Source organism: Camelus dromedarius, chromosome 14, assembly GCF_036321535.1.
Source record: "Camelus dromedarius isolate mCamDro1 chromosome 14, mCamDro1.pat, whole genome shotgun sequence".
Taxonomy (NCBI): Eukaryota; Metazoa; Chordata; class Mammalia; order Artiodactyla; family Camelidae; genus Camelus; species Camelus dromedarius.
Genome location: NC_087449.1, coordinates 22212116 through 22231171, shown reverse-complemented (window position 1 = coordinate 22231171; position 19056 = coordinate 22212116). Strand labels below are relative to the sequence as shown.

The 19056-nt window shown below is 45.0% G+C and overlaps 1 protein-coding gene across 1 annotated transcript; it reads left to right on the top strand.

The window, feature by feature from the left end:
• The first annotated feature begins 880 nt into the window (after nt 1-880).
• On the top strand, nt 881-18721 carry LOC105107140 (uncharacterized). The gene is made up of 13 exons (XM_064493497.1): nt 881-970; nt 2636-2708; nt 4787-4925; nt 6753-6957; nt 7033-7100; nt 7222-7316; nt 8440-8510; nt 10083-10188; nt 11069-11121; nt 11965-12094; nt 12503-12564; nt 15031-15124; nt 16900-18721. Exons 1-13 carry the CDS (start codon nt 905-907, stop codon nt 18159-18161), a joined length of 2424 nt encoding a protein of 807 aa, XP_064349567.1. The 5' UTR covers nt 881-904; the 3' UTR covers nt 18162-18721.
• Nucleotides 18722-19056: the final 335 nt, after the last annotated feature.

Below are 19056 nucleotides of genomic sequence, written 5' to 3'. Positions count from 1 at the left end.
ACTAAGATTTGCTTCCTTTAGGCACAGTAGTAAAGTTAAAAAGTTAATTATACTCATAGTGCCAGCCAGAGATATGTCTCTGCTGCTGCTAAGTCGGGATAATTCTATTCTACTGGGTTTTCCTGACAATATGAGAAATTTCTTCATCTCCTTTTAGTTACTTTAAAGCAGATAACTGGAAAGATCAAGAGTCTTGAGAAAGAAAACAGAGAACTTGCAGAAAATATATCTGCTTGGAAGCAGAAGGTATTGTTGTCCTTTTGATATTTTTTTTTGTGATTTCACCTTCAGTTCCTTCCCCCTTTGGTAGTTCAGTTATTTGGCTCTTTTTTTTTTTCATCCTACTGTCCTGTTCCGTATGTTCTATAAGAGGTCTAGGTTCAAAGCAAGTGCCCTAGATAAAAAAACGTTTTCTGTAGAGCACAGGGAACTCTACTTGATATCTTGTACTCTATAATGAAAAAGAATGTGAAGACAAATACAGGTATATATATGTGTGACTGAAACATGATGCTGTACACGAGAAACCAACACATTGTAACTGACTGTATTTCAGTAAAAAAAATAAATAAAGCAAGTGTCGTAGATGTAAAGCACCACTTTCTGTATTAGTGGAAAGGGTCACACACAAGATAGGTTAGGCTAGCGGTGTGATTAATATTTGTAATTCTGTTTCCTTTCTTACATATTTTCATAGACCAATGATGCAAAGAAATGCTTAGAGAAGACCATTAGGCAAAAGAAGGTGCTCTCTGAGGAAGCACTGAAGTTTAAGGTACAAACCTCTTCTTACCTAGATTACATTCTGAAAACAAATGAAAGTAATGAGTAATTGTTACTGATTAAATATGTTTTTTTGAAGAACTTGAAAACTATTGAGAAGGATAATGAATATTTGAATGACATGATTCAAATTGCTCGAGCTAAACTGCAGGCAGCCAGGGACCAGAACGCCAAGCGTCTGCACTCGGTAAGAGTTTGGCTGCTGTGCTGACCACAGCTGGGCTCCTGAGGCTTCTTGTGCCCTGGGCGAGCTGCGCGCTCCCGCTCCTCTTGCTTTTGGCCACAGTAGAGTGTGGGAGCCTGGGAGCAGAACCTCCCTGTGAACAACGATCCAGAATTTCACGGACTAAAACCTCCGTGACTTTTTAACTTCAGAGGCTAGGAAATATGTCTTATTTTCACAACCTAGGGAGTTTTCTCTCCACTCACACTGCCCTCCAAGATAAATAGAAAATGCCAGGAAACACCGGAGAGGTGAAGGAAGTTACTAGCTGAGCTGTGCAGGCCCTTGCCCTGTTTAGGTTAAACAGAATTTTCCATGTGAATTTGGGTAAACTTTATGTTCCACCAGGGACACTGATTTGTGAGCTCTTTGACATGAGCAGTTTCCCACCCTTGCTTTCCGCTTGTCGTCCAGCCATGTCTTCCATTGTCCAGTGAGGAAGAAGTCTGTGGAGGCTAGGGAATACCTGTGCCTGAAGGTCTCTCTTTGTTCTGCATTTCTTCATGGGCTTGACATTTGTCCTGGGCCCAGCCTGGATCAGCTGCCATCACAGGAAACTTAGGGGTGGCTGTGGGTACTGGCTGAGAAGGGACAGGATTCCACTTGGGTTGAAGAGAAGCAACTGCCCATCAGAACAACCAAGACTTGCTGGAAGAGCTTGACAGGCTGGCAATGGAAGAGGACCAGCTGAAGAAGGAAATGCAAGACGCAGGGGGTCAGAACGAGCTGCTAGGATGCCCAGTGCTAGAACCTGAAGGAAGAGGCCCCGTCTGCTGTAAACTCTCAAATGGAGCAGACACTGTCTACGACCCCAAACTGAAATTCAGGGAAAGTCCCAGATGCTTTCAAGCATGTATAAGGGGACGTATGACACTTGTTTTCCTTTCTTTTTAAAATTTGTATGTTCAGAACCATTTCACTGCCTTAATATCTTCTGGAGAGAATGCTCACCAAAGTCTTTGGACATGTACCAGGGCTGATATATTTATTTTCTATGGTTTGTTTTGTACTTAACAAAATAATTTGTTTTTTAAAAAAAGTTACACACTTTTTAAGCATATCACCCTGAGTTTTCATTGAAATCTTAGCACATGCTTTGTTTCTGTCCTGTGTGAAGATACTGGAAAAAGGAACATCTCCAGAGACCTTGAAAGACACTATTTCAATGAACACTTCAGGAATTTCAGAGGGAAATGCCTCCATTAGCAGCAGGATTTTCACTGTACACGTTAGCTTTCACAAGGAACAACAATTTCATGTCTTAGAAGGTTAAATGTTGATATCTGTTCAGATTATTTTACTTGGGAATTTAGTCATCAGTGAGAATGTTTTAGGTTGAAATTGCTCTTAATAAAGCTCGTGTCCATGAAGCTGCAATGAAACCTGAAGAAGTGCATGTGCGGGAGGACGTCCAGCTGAGCAGCAAGAAGAGAGTAAGAAATGTTACTCACCCCAGAGATCCTTACAGCAGAAAGCTGAGCGTCACTGTGTCAGTGTCTAATTGTGCTGTAGCGCACATAAAGCAGATGGCCTGTCTTAGCCGATTCCAAGTGTACGATCCTCTTAAGTACATTCACATTGCTGTGGAGCAGTACTTCTCGAACATCTTTTCTCACATCTGTCTTGCAGCCACGTGTTTTGAAAACCAGATCTGAGGGTTCGATGCAGAGTGCTGTGATGACTGTGGACTGCAGCTTGGAAGGTATGTTGCTTGTTGGGAAGAAAGCCTCATATGCAGGCTTCCTGGGAGATGTTGTGGCTTCAGTTCTAGACCCCTAGAATAAAGTAAATATAGTAAAGAGAGTCAGATAATTTATTTTTTTGGTTTTCCAGTGCATGTAACAGTTAAGTTTACACTATACTGTAGTCTATTGAGTGAGCAATACCACTGTGTCTGAAAACCCCAATGTTCATAACTTAATGAAAATATACTTTATTACTAAAAAATACTAGGCATCATCTGAGCCTTCAGTGAGGTGTAATCTTTTTGTTGGTGGATGGTCTTTTTTTTTTTTTTAACTTTTTTTTTACTGAGTTATAGTCATTTTGGTGGATGGTCTGGAATTGATGTTGGCGGCTGCTGACCGATCATTGTGGCGGTTGCTGAAGATTGGTGTGGCTTTTGCAACTTCTTAACATAAGACCACAGTGAAGTTTGTCACAGGGTAACTCTTCCTTTCAGGAACAAGTCCTCTGTAGCAGGCAATTTGATACATTTTACACACAGCAGAACTTCTTTCCAAATTGGAGTCGGTCCTCTGAAACCCTGCAGTAGTGTATCAGCTAACTTCATGCACTCTTGTAAGTCCTTTGTTATTTCAGCATTCTTCACAGCACCTTCACCAGTAGATTCCATCTCAAGAAACCAATTTCTTTGCTCGTCCATAGGAAGCAGCTCATCATTCATGCACATTTATCAGGAGGTTGCAGCCATTCAGTCATGTCTTCAGGCTCCACTTCTAACTCTAGTTCTCCTGCCATTTTCAGCTCATCTGCAGTACCTTCCTGCACTGACATCTTGAGCCCCTCAAAGTCACACAACAGGATTGGAATCAATCCCTTCCAAACCCCAGTTCGTGTTGATATTTTGACTTCTTCCCATAAATCACGAATGTTCTTAATGGCACCTAAAATGGTGAATCCTTCCCAGAAAGTTTTCCATTCATTTGCCCAGACCCATCAGTGGTATCACTGTCTGTGGCAGCTAAAGCCTTCCAAAATGTATTTCTTTAATAATAAGACTTGAAAGTCATAATTACTCCTGATCCATGGGCTGCAGAATGGGTGTCGTGTTAAGCATGGAAACAGTACTTATCTCATACATCTCTGTCCGAGCTCCTGGGTGACTGGTGCATTGTCCATGAGCAGTAATATTTTGAAAGAAATGTTTTTGTTTTGTTTTGTTTTCTGAGCAGGTAGGTCTCAACAATGGGCTGAAATTTTCATATTGTAAATAGATGTGCTGTCATCCAGGCTTTGTTCCATTTATAGAGCACAGAGTAGATTTCACGTGATTCTCATGGGACATAGGACTTTCAGGATGTTAAATGAATATTGGCTTCAACTTAGTCACCCACTGCATTAGCCCCTAACAAGAAAATCGGCCTGTCCGTTGAAGCTTTGATGCCAGGCACTGACTTCTCCTCTCCAGCTATTAAAGTGCTGGATGGCCTCCGCTTGCAATTGTCTGCACTGAAAATCTGTTGTTTCGTGTAGCCACCTTCATTAGCTATCTTAGCTTCATCTCCTGGAGAAATTGCAGCAGCTTCTAGATTAGCTCTTCCTGCCTTACCTTGCACAGGTACGCAGTGGATGTGGAATCTTGCCTTAAACCTCATGGACCAACCCCTGCTGGCCTCAGACTTTCCTTTTGTAGCCTCTTCATCTCTCTCAGGGTTTGTAGAATTGCTGAGAATTAGGGACTTGCGCTGGATTTGCCTTAAAGGAATGTCATGCCTATTTTAATTAAGATGATAATGAAATATTTCAAGAATTACCAAAATGTGACACAGAGAAAAGAAATGAGCAGATGTTGGAGAGAAATGTCACTGATAGAATTGCTGAACTCAGGGTTGTTACAAATATTTAATTTGTTTAAAAAAATGCATTACTGGGAAGGGCAATAAAATGAGACACACCTGTAGTAGAAACGAGTTTGCACTGGGAAGGTAAAAAGTGGGTTCCTGCCTTCAGGATTCTCTCCTTTCTCTCCTCCCCACCACAACCAAGCTCTTGAGTGCACATGTACACACACAAAGACAAATCTTTTTATGTTTACAGGACGTAAAAAGAAAACGCAAGACCACCATGCTGCATCGGGATCTGTGAATGTAGTAGAGGAAGCCAATTTCCAAAAGCTGAAGAAGAAAGTATGCTGCTTTGATAAAACTTGTGGACAGAGAAATGTGGGCACTGAAGGGTAAGATGTTCCCGTGTTAATTATGATGAATAATGTGTGAATGAATGTGTAGAATTATGTGGATATTATAATATCTTTCAGGATACTTGCCACCATATTTCCTTTACTATACTCAATCAATGCAGATCTGTGTTTACTTTTCTGTCTTGATTTCTGTAATCTGCTGCTTCTGTTCATTCTAACTGGTTACCAGAGTTCTTGTTTGCATTTAGTTTGAGATCTTAGCGGGTGCTTGGACCAGATTTAGTCACTTCATTATCTGGATCCCCCTACGTCCATTTTTATTGTCCTTAGGTTTCAACTACATCATGTTGTCATGACCTGCCATGTGTCTATCAGTTTTATTAAACTCTAGACGTTGGGTAGAAAATAGAGAAAATTTGAGGCCTAGTGTGAGGTTAACTTGCTTCAGAGAAGGTGGGCGTTACAGCTGGCAGGTGATCAGGGCGTCAGCAGCACTGCATCCTGCTAACACAGTTGGCAGCTGAGATCAGTCAGTGCAGCCAGTCCTCGTGAGGACCGTGTCTCCTCTCCACCTTTGTTCCTGGCACGTGGCTCTCGTGGATCCCAGCTAAGGCCTGCGGGTCACTCCAGGGATCGCCTTTGCTGACAGACTGTGAGCTCCAGCTGCCTGACTGCGGTGCCCGTTTGGGGGGGGGCGGGGGCACCAGCTGCCGGGCTGCTCTGCATCTCAGTGGTTTCCTCTGCAGTTACCAGGTGACCCTGGTAACTGGGAAGGTGGACCCAGTCCTGGGCTTCCTAATTCTCCATCTTGGCCTCATGTTCCTTCCTGGCTTGTTAGCAATTTGGTGTATTTGGTCATGGATTTTGTAATTTGTCCAGAGTTTCCTGTCATTCTCAGGGGGAGGGCATAGACTTCATACCTATTAACCCACTTTCAAAAACAAACATTTTCTTACATTCCCTGAAGAACCAAGTTTTGCCTCAGGCTTTGACTGAAATCAGGGCTCTCAGTGGGAGAAATCAAACAAGTCATGGATGCTTGCTTCACCCTAATGTGTTTGGTTGTGATGACTTGGTCAGGCCCTGGTTCCCACGTTGAAACACAGTGAGCTCACACTGTCCCCGTCACAGGAGCCTGAGCCTGGGGTGCGGGGCACAGAGCACACCTCCCATGGGCTTTTCCTGTGCGTTTACTTTATGCACAAATGAGTAGGGGTGGGGACGCTGAAGGGAAGCCCAGATACCAAACACTTGCCAGAGGCCCGAGTGTAGTTTTTTTGATATTTACTAGTTGGGGGCGTTTCATTCTTTCCTGTGTATTTATCAGCCTGAGCACTTATGGGGAAGGGCGAAAGGAACATTGAATTCTTCCCCTCCAATTTCTGGGAGGGAGACTGAGTGGAAAGACGGTTCACAGAGATGTTTCTGAAGGAGCTATAAACTGTTCTCATCCTGAGGACAGCAGTCTGATGTAGTGTCAGTTGGACCAATAAGCATGCCCATGTCACTGGGGAGACCGACGTGTTGTAAGGCTGAGAAATAGGGTCAGGATGTAAGGAAAGGAAGAGTCAAGCTTTATGATGAGAGATGCTCAGCACAGGACACGTGAGGGAAACGCTGAGAACGGGAGAGGGGATTGTGTCCGCGCAGAACCCGGCAAGCATTCAACAACAGTGACGGAAGGAGTGGGTGCAGTGACAGCTTTGCACCCACTGTGCTTCTACAGCCATGTGCAGCGAGCATGTCTTGTGCGGTGAGATGCTGTGTGTGAGTGTGCAGTGCAGATGACGTGGGCTGGGGCAGGGTACTTAACGTCATACCCAGCGTTGTGTCTTCTCTGATGGAACAATTTGTAACTCGTAGAAGAGTTGAAGAATGTCACGGGCAAATGTGGGAAGCAGAGATCACTTGGAGACACCAGGTACCCTGCCTTCCTCCTGACACACTGAGTCCTCAGCACCTGATGCAGACAGTTACTGTGGCCCTGAGAACCCCTAGCCATGGGGTGTTTCTGGATGTGCTGACTTCTAAGATTGCTCTTGCTGCGAAGAAGGCCCAAGACAACTGGGTAAGAATTTGCTTCCTTCCTTCCCTTTGTGCACAGTCGGCCACAACTGAACATGGATGTGTTTTTCTCCCACAGCTCAGGGCTCAGGAGCTGGAGAGGGAAAATGCTGAGTTGAGAAGGGAGAATGCCCACCTGAAACAAAGGTACAGAATTTTGACACAGTTTTTAGGGTGTTTTGAGATTCTTAAGGATTGGCTGTTTTGTATCTAGTAGAGGAATTGATGATGTAATTCTTATTGAAGCCATTCTTTCTCCATCTTTAAGACTGGACATAACCTGCAGAGAGAGGCAGGCAGAGGAATACATGAGGCAGGAGCCTACCCCAGGAGGGCCACACAGGCTGCCTCCTACCCTGAGAGGTAAGGAGCACACTGTGAAGTGTGGCAGCTTCATTTCTGCTGCAGAAGCCACCGATTGGGCTTCTTGTCCCCGTGGGTAATTGTTGGGTTTCCTGGACACCACACCACACACTCACCACAGGGAACGGTTTCTCAGCTGGTTGACAAGATGCTGTTTTCTTCACATGCCACCAGCCTGCCGGGCTCTGTCCTCTGTGAACAGTGGAGCTCATGCCCCTCCAGGGGCTGTGGGCCGCCCCCCAGGCCCTTGGGTGGCTGGTGTGGCTGGTTTCTGTGCGCTGGAAGACATGAGCGTCAGCACCCTCTTCCTGCCTGGACACAGTGTTGAAGGCTGAATTCTCCTTGCAGTTGAGAAAAATAACATGCACAGCGTTTTAGAATGAAGGCAGTATGTCCTGATGAGAAAAAATTTTTTCTTCATTTGTCTTGGTGGATAACTGTTCTATTCAAGATCTGCTTTAAGACAGCAGGCATTTCTTCACTAATTTTGCAGGTCCCTTTGTTCTTATAAAAAATGTCGCACAGTGATCAGTGCCAGTTAGTAAGTGGCATTACTACGTAGAGTAATGTCACTTCTAGAGTTGAACGTGTAACTCTAAAATCTTCCAGTAGGGTCTTCATAAAATTCACTGTTCTTTTGCCACTTATTACAATATTAGTCTGTTTAAGGCCACTTCTTTCATAAATATTTACATGACACCGGGTCACTTACACAAGACATGTGCTGTCAGAAGGATTTGAACAGCTTACCAGCAGGCTGAGGAGGAAGAGGTGGAGCTCATGGTCAGGGGTTGTTGATACTCTTCCTATGAAAGCCTCTTCTTATTTCAGTGTTTAGCCTGTGTAGGAACTGCGATTTCCCCTGAAGTGTGTGGTGAGTCCCCTGTGTTAGTGCTGATTTCCAGGGATCTGAGCCCTGCGCTCCCATCTAGGGTGATTAGTTATGGGAACACCTGAACCAGGGCTCTGGTCTCTTCCTCAAGGGTCAGGAGACCTGTCTCCCCCTGGTTCTGGTGTGGGGAAGAGTGTAACATGGTGAAGGGAGGCTTGGAAGTTTTGTTTTTCTTCAGCAAAGTCTGTGCAGCAAAGTGTAATCCTCCATCCTTTCTCTGGTTTTTATCAGATTCAGGACCTGGTGCAGCTCTGGTGCAGAACGGCAACTCCTGCCCTTCTGAGGCGGCCATGGAGGCCCAGGTAAATGGGGTGATCATTCTCTGTTGAAACTCTTTCTGGCAACTTTGATCTTTTTTTTCCCCAGCGGCCTTTGCTGGCCGCATGTCCAGATTGTGTGTTCTGTGACAGGTCTAGTGTGTCATTCCTTTCCAGATTCAAACTCTTGCCCAGGAGCCAGTGGGCTTCTCCCCTCAGCCTGTCACCTTGGGTGGTGCCTGCAGAAGCCATCAGGGAGTGAGTGCTTAGGGGCTGAGGACCGCAGACTTTGTGTGTTTCTCGAAATAACAGGAGGAGGGGTTTCCTCACTCCAAACTTCCTTCTCCTGGCACGGCTGACTCATTCCTGACCTCCTTCACCTGGGATTGCTCCTAGGTCACTGAGACAGATTCCTGTCATCATTATTTTGCTCCTTTCCTGTCTCAGGCCAGGTGATTCACCTGTTTAGAATGTCCATTCAAATCCTCGTAACTGAAAACTGAGCAGCACCCTCCCTCCAGCTTTATACCATGTGCTTTGTGCAGCTTTGAGTCCTCTTGGGTGTAGTAAATGTCACAACCCATCACTGACTTTTCTGGGGAGGTAAATGTGTCTTCCACGCTCCCTCCAGTTGCACTCTAGGTAGAAAAGCCTGACTCTCAGAGATGCTGCGTTTGTAGTAGGAGATAGAGGCTGGAAGGGAAAGGGCCCACAGTGAAGATGCCTGTTTCCCTGCAGGGGGATTCCGATTGGCACCACAGCCCTTACCTTGTGTTCCCCATCCTGCGCTGGGTCGGTCCTGCCCTGGAAGCTGTCAGAGCTGCTCTTCTGTCTCATCACACACTGTGGGATTTTACGCATGAGCTAAAATTCCTTCTGTGTCAATTGTGGGGTTGAGACTTATTACTTTGTTTTTCCATAGGATACATGTAGTGTGCGTTTCATAACGAACTTAAAATCCAGACTTACCTGAGAATAAGGATGACTGACTGCCTTCTGAGGACAGCCTTGTCCCCTCAGAAGCACTTGGCCAGCTCCCCTGCAGGCCTCCAGGGTGCCCAGCTCCCCAGAGCTCTGTGCGCCCAGGGGCAGCCCCTGCAGGGCGGAGGAGGGCCCTTTGTGAGGAGGGGGCAGAGAGGGCTGGGCAGGGGCCTGCGGGCAGAGCAAGCACCCCGGTGCGGCTCTGCTTCCGCGTGTGGAGAATGGGCTCTTCACGTCCGGCCTTTCTCCGTGTTCCTGGTCCGCGCACAGCCAGCTCCCGTGGCGCTGCCGGGGAAGGGGGCAGGGAGGGCCGTCCTGCCCAGAGAGGCTGCCTGTTGGGAAGGCGCTACTTTGTCAGTGTGCTGGAACCTGTCTGTGCATCTAGGGCAGGCCCCTTGGCTTCCTCCACTTAACAGACACCGGCGGTGACGTGTGGTGACAGTGTTTTATCCCCGCGGCAACCTGTGCAGGCAGGCCCCCGATGGGAGGGTGAAGTGTGGGACGTGGTGCTGCTGTCTGGGCACCCGGGGGAGGGGAGGGTGCCCGGTGCTGACCGCTGCTGCGTTGGGTTCCAGCTTTTGTTGGTGTTGGTGCTTTTGTCTGTCATCCAACACAGCTCTCCATTCTGTTCTGCAGGTTCCTTTTGATGCAAGAGGGCCCCATCCTTTCCCTGGGCCACCTCCACCTGGGCCCATCTTGTGCCCTGTGCAGCCTCGCCCACCACCACCAGCTGCTCCACTTGGTAAGATGAAAGCATATTCCTCTATTCTTTCTTGAGTCACTGCAGAAGAAGAGGAGATCTCTTTCCAGGGCTTTGCAAAGCATGGAGAAACCTGACTGGGGACATTGTCATGTTCCTCTAGTCTGTTTGCACACACATTTGATGGACTGTGTCTTCCCCAACCTGACATGAGAAGGAAGTGTCTCTTGTAGAGTAAAAAAGAGTCCTCTGACAGAAGCCAGAATGTGCCTTTGCACATGTTCCTTCAACATGCACCGCATTCTCGGTTTTGAGAGAGAAGCACGCCCGTATCATTCTCTCCAGTGAGTGGAGCCCTGACCTTCCGCAGTTGATCATTAGTTAGGAAAACACCTGAACCAGTGGCTTGTGGTCGCTTCCTCAAGTGACAGTAGACCTGTCTCCCCCTCGTTCTGATGTTGGAAATAGTGTCAGACGGTGAAAGATGGCTCAAAAGTTTCGTTCTGCTTCAGCAAACTAACATCTTCAGTAGGATAGTCAGCAGGGAAGGAGTTTTTTCATTTTAGTTTTCTCTATGCTTAGAAGGTAGTGTGCAGCAGGGAAGGGCACAGCTCATTGGTATATGGGATGCATGCTTAGCAATCTCCAGGACCTCCATTTAAAAAAAACTTCAAATAAAAAGAATATAAATTATGCAGTTCCAAATATGATATTAATTAGTTTTAAGTGTTTTTATTCCACCTTCCTTCAAAAATATCCAAACCATAACTAAGCTTTTATTTTGAAAAATGCTTTAACTCTCTAAAATCCTTTCAACCACTTTTTAAATTGAAATATCCATGAATGGAGATAGATGATCATGGGTGTTTAAAATTTACAGTAGTAATATTCTTATTAATATATTTATAGTTATATTTTACAGATGGGATGTCAATCTACAAATTTGGAAACGACAAAGAATCTTCTGATAAGAAGGTACTGTCTTTCTTAATATTCTTATTTTCAGATATAAGCATCTGAGAATGCTAAAAGATAACATGATGGTTGTTTTCACTTTCCATTTTGATGTTAGCATTTGACAATGAAAATTTTTCACTTATATTTTTAATCTATAATTCAAAACTTATTCTGTGCTTAATGTCATAGGACTGCAAAATGAACATATATTCACTTTTCAGACTCACCTAAACAAATCAGTGTTGTTAGCTAAATTCTTTTTTCAAATTCATTTCTATTACACTTTATTACAGGGTATTGAATACAGAGAGTTAACTGTGAAAGTAAGGTGGTTTCTTCTCTTCTTTTTTAGCAATCCTCATTTCAAATTAATCAAATGATATCTCTTGTTGAGTCTAGGGTATTGCGTTTTCCTTATAATTTATTATGTTGTTTTACACCTCATCCTTTTGCTCAGGCTGCCCCTTCCTCACGTTCCCTTCCCATCCCGACACCCCCGCCCCTCCGCCCCCACCCCCTGCACTGGGGCTGTCTTTTGAGGCACAGTGCAGTCTTCCCGGCATTCCCTGAGCTATGGACGTGCAACAGACTCTCCTGTCCTTTGTGCCCTGACATTGTCCATTGACTTGAGTTGTAGAGCTGTTCAGACTTTCCTGTGGCAATTCCTTTTCGTTGATCTGTGCCTCTGGCAGCGTAGAGCACCGAGTCTGTCTTTTATTTGAATTGGCAGCTTCTCCAGGATAGTGCTAATGACCTGATAGATGCAGGAAACAACCGTCGTCTTACTTAGTGATTGAGTGGCCAAATACGTGAACATGACGGTTTCTGAAGTTCGGTCCTCGTTTCGTTTTGTTTCCCTAGGACGGGGCGATTGAGATAGCAATTGAAGAACCAGAAGATGTTCCTGAGACTACTGTAATCGCCCCAGAGGAACTGATGGACCATAACACATTGACCTTTGTTGACGGAGCCCGCGAAACTGACGTGTGCGGTAAGTTCGTGAACATGTAATGTCTTTTTTTCTCTATGCTTAGAAACTAGTTTCCTCTGTAGGAATGGTATAGCTCATTGGTAGATAGAATCATGCTTGTAATGTAGGGATTCCTGAGTTCAATTGCCAGTGCCTCCAATAAAAAAAAATTTCACAGAATAGTGGTAAATTGTTTATATTTAAATATCATATGTATTACTTTTTAAGTGTTTTCTCTTGCCATGTTTCTTCATAAGTTTCTGAAGCACACCCTAGCTTTTCTTTCAAAAAATGCTCAAACTTTCTTTAATTCTTCTGTGCTACTTTATTTTATAGAGAAATCTATCAATCTCAATAGATGCATATGTGTATCTAAAATTTACGTTGGTAAATATTCTCATTCATGTATCTTTTAACTTCATTTTATAGATGGCTTATCAGCTTTTGATTTTGAAGTAGAGAGAGATACAGAATCCTCTTCTCATTTGAAGGTACTGTTGTATCATTATTACTACTGTATTCGAGTATAAGCTTTGAGTTACGTTAATACATAAACTAAGGGTTGCCTTGAGATTAGTTACTCACCTTTGCATTTGCCCTTCCAAACTTTCTCTTCGTTTTTTCGTCCACCATTAAGAGCTTCATTGTGTGCTGTATGTCACGGCAGTGCCTAGTACACTCTGAATTTTTGAGGCTTATTTAATGAAGCCTGTGTATGTAGCACAGAAAGCAAAGTTGAGAAGTCTATGGAAGTGATTCAGCTTTTTGAGTTGTTTTCTCTAGTAAGTAAAGAACTATTGTTTTTCAACCTGTGACTAGTTGTCTGTTTCTTTTGTATAAATGGATGTGCCAGACTCTCAGGCAGGTTCAGACAAATATAGGTTGGATTAAAAAGAATAGTGTTTTCGTGTTGTGTTTTGTTTTTTGTTTTTGCCACATTGACCTTGAAAAGCACATGCCTGTGAATTGGAATTATTGTAGTTTCCTTGTCACTGATCTGCAGGGATTATTTCACGAGAATCAGAAGCATGGTGAAGGGTGATAAACGTGTGGGATCAGTGTACCAACAGTTTGGGTGAGTGATGTTTTAATGAGGATAGTTAGTGTGGCCTGCATGTTGCACTTTGATCATGACTGTAGTTGAAGTAACGTAAGTAGCAGTGATGACATGTTCGAAGCTGTCGGCTGTGGGGAGAGGTAAGGAGGCCCTGAGCTCTTGGATCTGGACAGCTGCTGCCTAGTGGCCCAGCAGTGCATGTGAAGTCAACAGATACGTTGGCATGCACTGGCTGTGGGGTCTTGGAAAAACTTGTTGGAGCTGTTTGAATGTCAGCGACTTTGTTGGTAAAATGGTACTGATACCTCTGAGGTATGTGCAATGAACAAATGTGGTAACAAATGTGAAAACATGTTGTCGTCTGTAAGTGGTGCTATAGGGAGTAAGACAGAATGATCACTGGCAGTGCATGGCTAAGTGTTGAGGATACTTTTTTGACACCTGAAGGACAATAAATGGCAGTGGAGTTAAGAAAGGGAAAGTCCGAGCGGGCACGTGGATTTCTCACTTGGGGTGTGTCACGTTTCAGTGGACTTAGTGGAGATCTCTGATAGGTATAGAGTGCTTTGGTACTTGAGGCTATCTTGAGATTTTAGATGTTTTGACCTTAAAGAAATTCCTGCTCCTGAACACCAGCTGCGTGCCGGGCAGTTAGACACTGAACGTACCGGTCGAGGAGTTAGGCTGTAGGGGTAGGAACAGAAGAACCAGTAAACAGCAATCCTCTGTCAGTCACAGTAAGTCCTTCAGGTAAAGAAAATGGAGAACGTCAGTTTTTTACGAAAGTGTTTGTCGCTAGGATGAGGGTGGGGTAAGAGTGGAATTTACGTAGTCGGCACAGATCGGAGTGTGACCACAGCTGCCAAGGGAAGGATGGGACGGAACCAGTCACATGACGGCCCAGGGGAGGGACGTTCTGGACAGAGAACAGGGGGTCACGTCTGGTTATTGTTCCCCAGCAACTTATAGTGATCAGGAGGCAGCAGGTGGGTAACTGTCCTTACAACCATTTTTATTGTTGTTGTGTGTAGGAAAGAAGATGTGCACGTAAGGGCCTGGCACGTGCGGAGGGTTGGGAAATAAATGTCCTTATCCTTCCCTTCTGGCAGTCCCTGTGCTTTTTTGAGGAGTTGCATAACTACATTTAAAGTTCTTGGCTGTTATTAAAACATCAGTGTTTTTCTTACTACGTTGCTAATTTAGTCAACTAGTTTTCTTAACTATAATAAAAGTTTTATCAAATAATAGTTAGGTTGTGCTGAGCCATTGTTTCCTGAGGTGAAGCGGCTTCTCCAGTGTTCTGTCCGGACTCAGCGTGACAGACTCTGAGGTTTGTTTCATGCCAAGGATCTCATTTTAATGCTAAATCCGTGTCTGTCCTTAGAAATATTTTAAATTTATAGCAAGTATACTTACTAAAGTATTTGTTTAAAAATAAGTGTACTTTAAATTTTGCTTTTTTATGGAAGTGTAGTCAGTTTACAATGTTAGTTTCATATATACAGCAAAGCAATTCCGCTTTACCTATAAAAATATGTATTTTTAAAAATGTCTTCCTTTTTGTGGGGGAATTCAAAGTGGAGTTAGGTGTTTTGAAGTTAATTCTTTGTTGAAATGTGAATATAAGTCAATATTTTGCATGTGAAAATACTTGCCCTGGCTTTCCATGGTCAGTTTAGTGAATCAAAAGCCAAATGAAGATAAAAGATAGACTTGATCTAGAGAATATAAGGTTTTCTACTTAAATGTTTGGTTTCCCAAGATATTCTTCTCTTATTTTAGTTAAGTCTAACTGCTTTTAAAATAGGATTTTTTTTTTAAAGTTAGGAATTGCAGGGATTTTCTTACAAAGGGATTAGGAAAGCTTTATGCAACTCATTATTAATATTGATTTTAACAGAGTATCTCTGAGAGTCGACCACAGAAGTGTGTGGATAATTCATCTGGAGATGCAGGTCAAACAGGAGAAAATACATTAAGTGAACAAATAGAAGGTAAGAGGTGTATTTTATTAAAAAGTCATTTGACAGAATGTTGATTTCAGACATGAATTGTGATATATTCTGAAAGCCAAAGAAAATCACCTGGTGAAGATACAGTGAGGGGAAATGTGAGCAAGGAGGTCAGTTGTATAACTCAGGCGTCCGCAGCAGGTCAGACTGAGATGCCGCTCAAGGAGCTGAGTTGTTAGTTTTACTTCAAGATGCTCTGTGACCTAGGGCAGTCAGGAAATGAGAAGGGAAAGAGGGGATGAAGAATGAGCGAGGCAGAGGGGACAGGTAGTAAGTGAAGGGAAAGGAGGGAGGGGCCTCTGGAGGAGGGTGGGAAGGCAGAGCAGTTCTTTGGAAAGAGGAAGTGTCTGAAATGTGAGTTGGACTTGAAGTGAGCTTCCAGCACCACAGCTTGTCCGAGAAGCACGAATGTTCCCACTGTCCCTGTCCTCCTCATTGTTAGGAGGGCAGTGAGGGCTGAGGTGCCTGATCACGCACAGCTGGGTTCTCCCTGCCGTGGGTGAACACAGGCAGGTGCGGGCAGCTGTAAATGACTGGACCTTCATGTCACGTGGTGTGTTGCTGCCTTTAAGGATGGTGTCACCTGGCCAAAAGAAGAGAACAAGGAAGAGGAAGAGCAGGGTGTGTTACGGGGGATGGGGGCCAGGGAAGCTGCTTCCTGACTAAGAGTCCGTTAGAAAGTGTGTGCCTTCTAATGCAGTCTCAGGTTGGGGAAGCGTTACAGTGGGCACTTGAGGTGAGATTTCAGAAGGATCAATTAAGTCGAGTAGACCCAGTATAGACCAGAGTTTCTCAAATTGTAATTAGTCACCCAGGGACCCGGTGAAAAGTGCACGTTCTGATCAGCAGGCCTGAGATTCTGCATTTCTAACAAGTTCTGAGGCGACACCCTTGTTGCTGGTCTTGAGACCACGCTCAGAGCAGCAAGAGGGTAGACGTGTGTTTAGAGAAATCTGGAAGAAGAGCCCCTGGAGAGCTCATGATGTAACAGCATCAGGAAAACCGTGGTTTTGTTTTCCTTTCTGAGCATGTTTATAGCCAGAGGGAGGCAAAGAGCTGAAGTAGAAATTACCCACGTAAGGTGCTGTGATCAAGCAGAGAGGAAGAAGAAGTGGTGGGGGTCATCCATCCAAAGAATCCAGAAGGGGAAGAATTACGACCACAGATCTAGGGATCCTTTTGAAGAGGGGAGGATGCAGTGGAAGGAAGGAAGGAGGAGAAAAGGTGGCAGGTAGGTGATGTGGGAATTGATGAGGAAACTTGAGAGAACTCCTTTTAGATGGTGTCATATGTTTGCACTGAAGCAAGATTAGATCGTTGCCACTGCAGAGAATTCCGGAAGCAGGAAGGGGCTGGAACTGGGGTAAACCACAACCACTGCTCACAGCTATTAGGCATCAAGGATGTGTGTTGCATTGATATTTGTTACTCAAATGAGATTAGTTTGAATATGGAAGCACTGGCTGTGTGTGTGGTTTTTTTTTTAGGATAGCTAATTTTTTGATAAGATGGTTGTTTCACAAAAAGCCTTTTAAACATTAGCATGAGATACCAAACCAAACTAATTTTGGAAACAAAAGAAATTAATAGGGTTCATTCCCTAGATGGTAAAATTGTTGTTTTCAGTAACTAACTACAGTGATTTTGAAATATTAAAGACTTTTAGTATCTAATAATTCTGTGGCAATCAAATTTATTTTTTCCTTTTTTGAAAATCATATTTCAATGTGGAAAACTTAATACACATTATTTCTTAGGTGTGTCTTATATACCATCTTGTACTAATGGATCAAGAAACTTTGAAATGACATGCGAGACCACGTCCACCCCGACAGCACGGGCCCCTCATTGCTCCGCCGTCGCCACCGGGCTGCACCACCACCAGTTTGCCGTGGGTAATGACATTGCTGCGCTTGTGGTCGACAGTGGCTCCGGCATGTGCAAGGCCGGCTTTGCAGGCGATGATGCCCCCCGGGCCATCTTTCCCTCCATCGTGGGACGCCCCCGGTACCAGGGCGTCATGGTGGGCATGGGCCAGAAAGACTCCTACATGGGTGATGAGGCCCAGAGCAAGAGAGGCATCCTGACCCTCAAGTACCCCATTGAGCATGGCATCGTCACCAGCTGGGACGACATGGAGAAGATCTGGCACCACACCTTCTATAATGAGCTGCGTGTGGCCCCTGAGGAGCACCCCATGCTACTGACCGAGGCCCCCCTGAACCCCAAGGTGAACCGTGAGAAGATGACCCAGATCATGTTTGAGGCCTTCAGCACCCCAGCCATGTATGTGACCATCCAGGCCGTGCTGTCCCTGTACACCTCTGGCCGCACCACTGGCATTGTGATGGACTCTGGTGATGGGGTCACTCACACTGTGCCCACCTATGAAGGGTATGCCCTCCCCCACGCCATCCTGCGTCTGGACTTGGCTGGCCGGGACCTGACGGACTACCTCATGAAGATCCTCACGGAGTGTGGCTACAGGTTCACCACCACGGCCGAGCGGGAAATAGTGCGTGACATCAAGGAGAAGCTCTGCTACGTCACCCTGGACTTGGAGCAGGAGATGGCCACCGCTGCCTCCAGCTCCTCCCTGGGGAAGAGCTACGAGCTGCCCGATGGTCAGGTCATCACCGTTGGCAGTGAACGCTTCTGCTGCCCTGAGGCTCTCTTCCAGCCTGCCTTCCTGGGCCTGGAAGCCTGTGGCATCCACGAGACTACTTTCAAGTCCATCATGAAGTGTGACGTGGACATCCGCAAGGACCTCTACGCCAACACGGTGCTATCCGGCGGAACCACCATGTACCCCGGCATCACCGGCAGGATGCAGAAGGAGCTCACTGCCGTGGCCCCCAGCACGGTGAAGGTCAAGATCATCGCGCCCCCTGAGCGCAAGTATTCCGTGTGGATGGGCGGCTCCATCCTGGCCTCGCTGCCCACCTTCCAGCAGATGTGGATCAGCAAGCAGGACTACGACGAGTCCGGCCCCTCCATCGTCCACCGCAAGTGCTTCTAGGTGGACTGAGTTTCCTTCCACCGTTCTCTTGACAAAACCTAACTTCGGTGGAAAAGGAGATGAGAGTGGCCTAGCTTTGTTTTGTTTTTTTTTATTTTCTTAAAAAAAATTTTTATTTTGGTACTTAAGATTTAAAAACAGTGAAGGTGACAGCAGGCAGTTGGATCAAGCATCTCCAAAGTTCTACCTTGTGACCGAGGACTTTGTACATTTTTTAAAATAGTCACCCCAAATATCCTGAGATGCATTGTTACAGGAAGTCCCCTGCCTTCCCAAAACTACCCAACTTCTCTAAGGAAGTCCTTGCAGAAGCCCACACGGGAGGGTGATAGCATTGCTTTTGTGTAAGTGATGTTCTGCAAATAAAAAAAAACTTTACCTTAATACCTGTTTTTGTTTGTTTTATTTTGAATGGTCAGTCCCCCTTTTTTGTCCCCAAACTTGAGATGTATGAAGGCTTTTGGTCCCCGTGAGAGTGGGCTGAGGCACGGAGGCAGCCAGGGCTTACGTGTACACTGACTTGAGACCAGTTCAATAAAGTGCACACCTTAAAAAAAAAATTTAAGTTGGCTAAGCTAGAGGATCCAAGAAATATAGGCATACCAGTAGCCCACATGGGTATGGGAAAAAATGAATGTTTTTATGAACTATTCTCCCAAGTGTGTATCCAAGCTGATCAACTCATAGCACTTTCTCTGATGAGAAGTGAATTACACATTCAAATAAAGTGTTGTCACAACTGTGGGCTTCCTAAGTTACAGGGGAATTGAAGAACGTGATACATCCTTGCAGTCTGATGGTGTCAACTGCATTAGAGATGTGCTGCTGCGTTAGTCTTCTTGGAGTCATGACTTACTCTAATTAAAGCTCACTTTTCTCCTTATCAGTCAGAGTC

Coding starts and splice junctions, on each gene's coding strand:
- LOC105107140 (XM_064493497.1), top strand. CDS start 905: ATGATTCAAATTGCTCGAGCTAAACTGCAGGCAGCCAGGGACCAGAAC. Junction 2,709..4,786: donor TGTGGACTGCAGCTTGGAAG/GTATGTTGCTTG, acceptor TTATGTTTACAG/GACGTAAAAAGAAAACGCAA. Junction 4,926..6,752: donor AGAAATGTGGGCACTGAAGG/GTAAGATGTTCC, acceptor TGTAACTCGTAG/AAGAGTTGAAGAATGTCACG.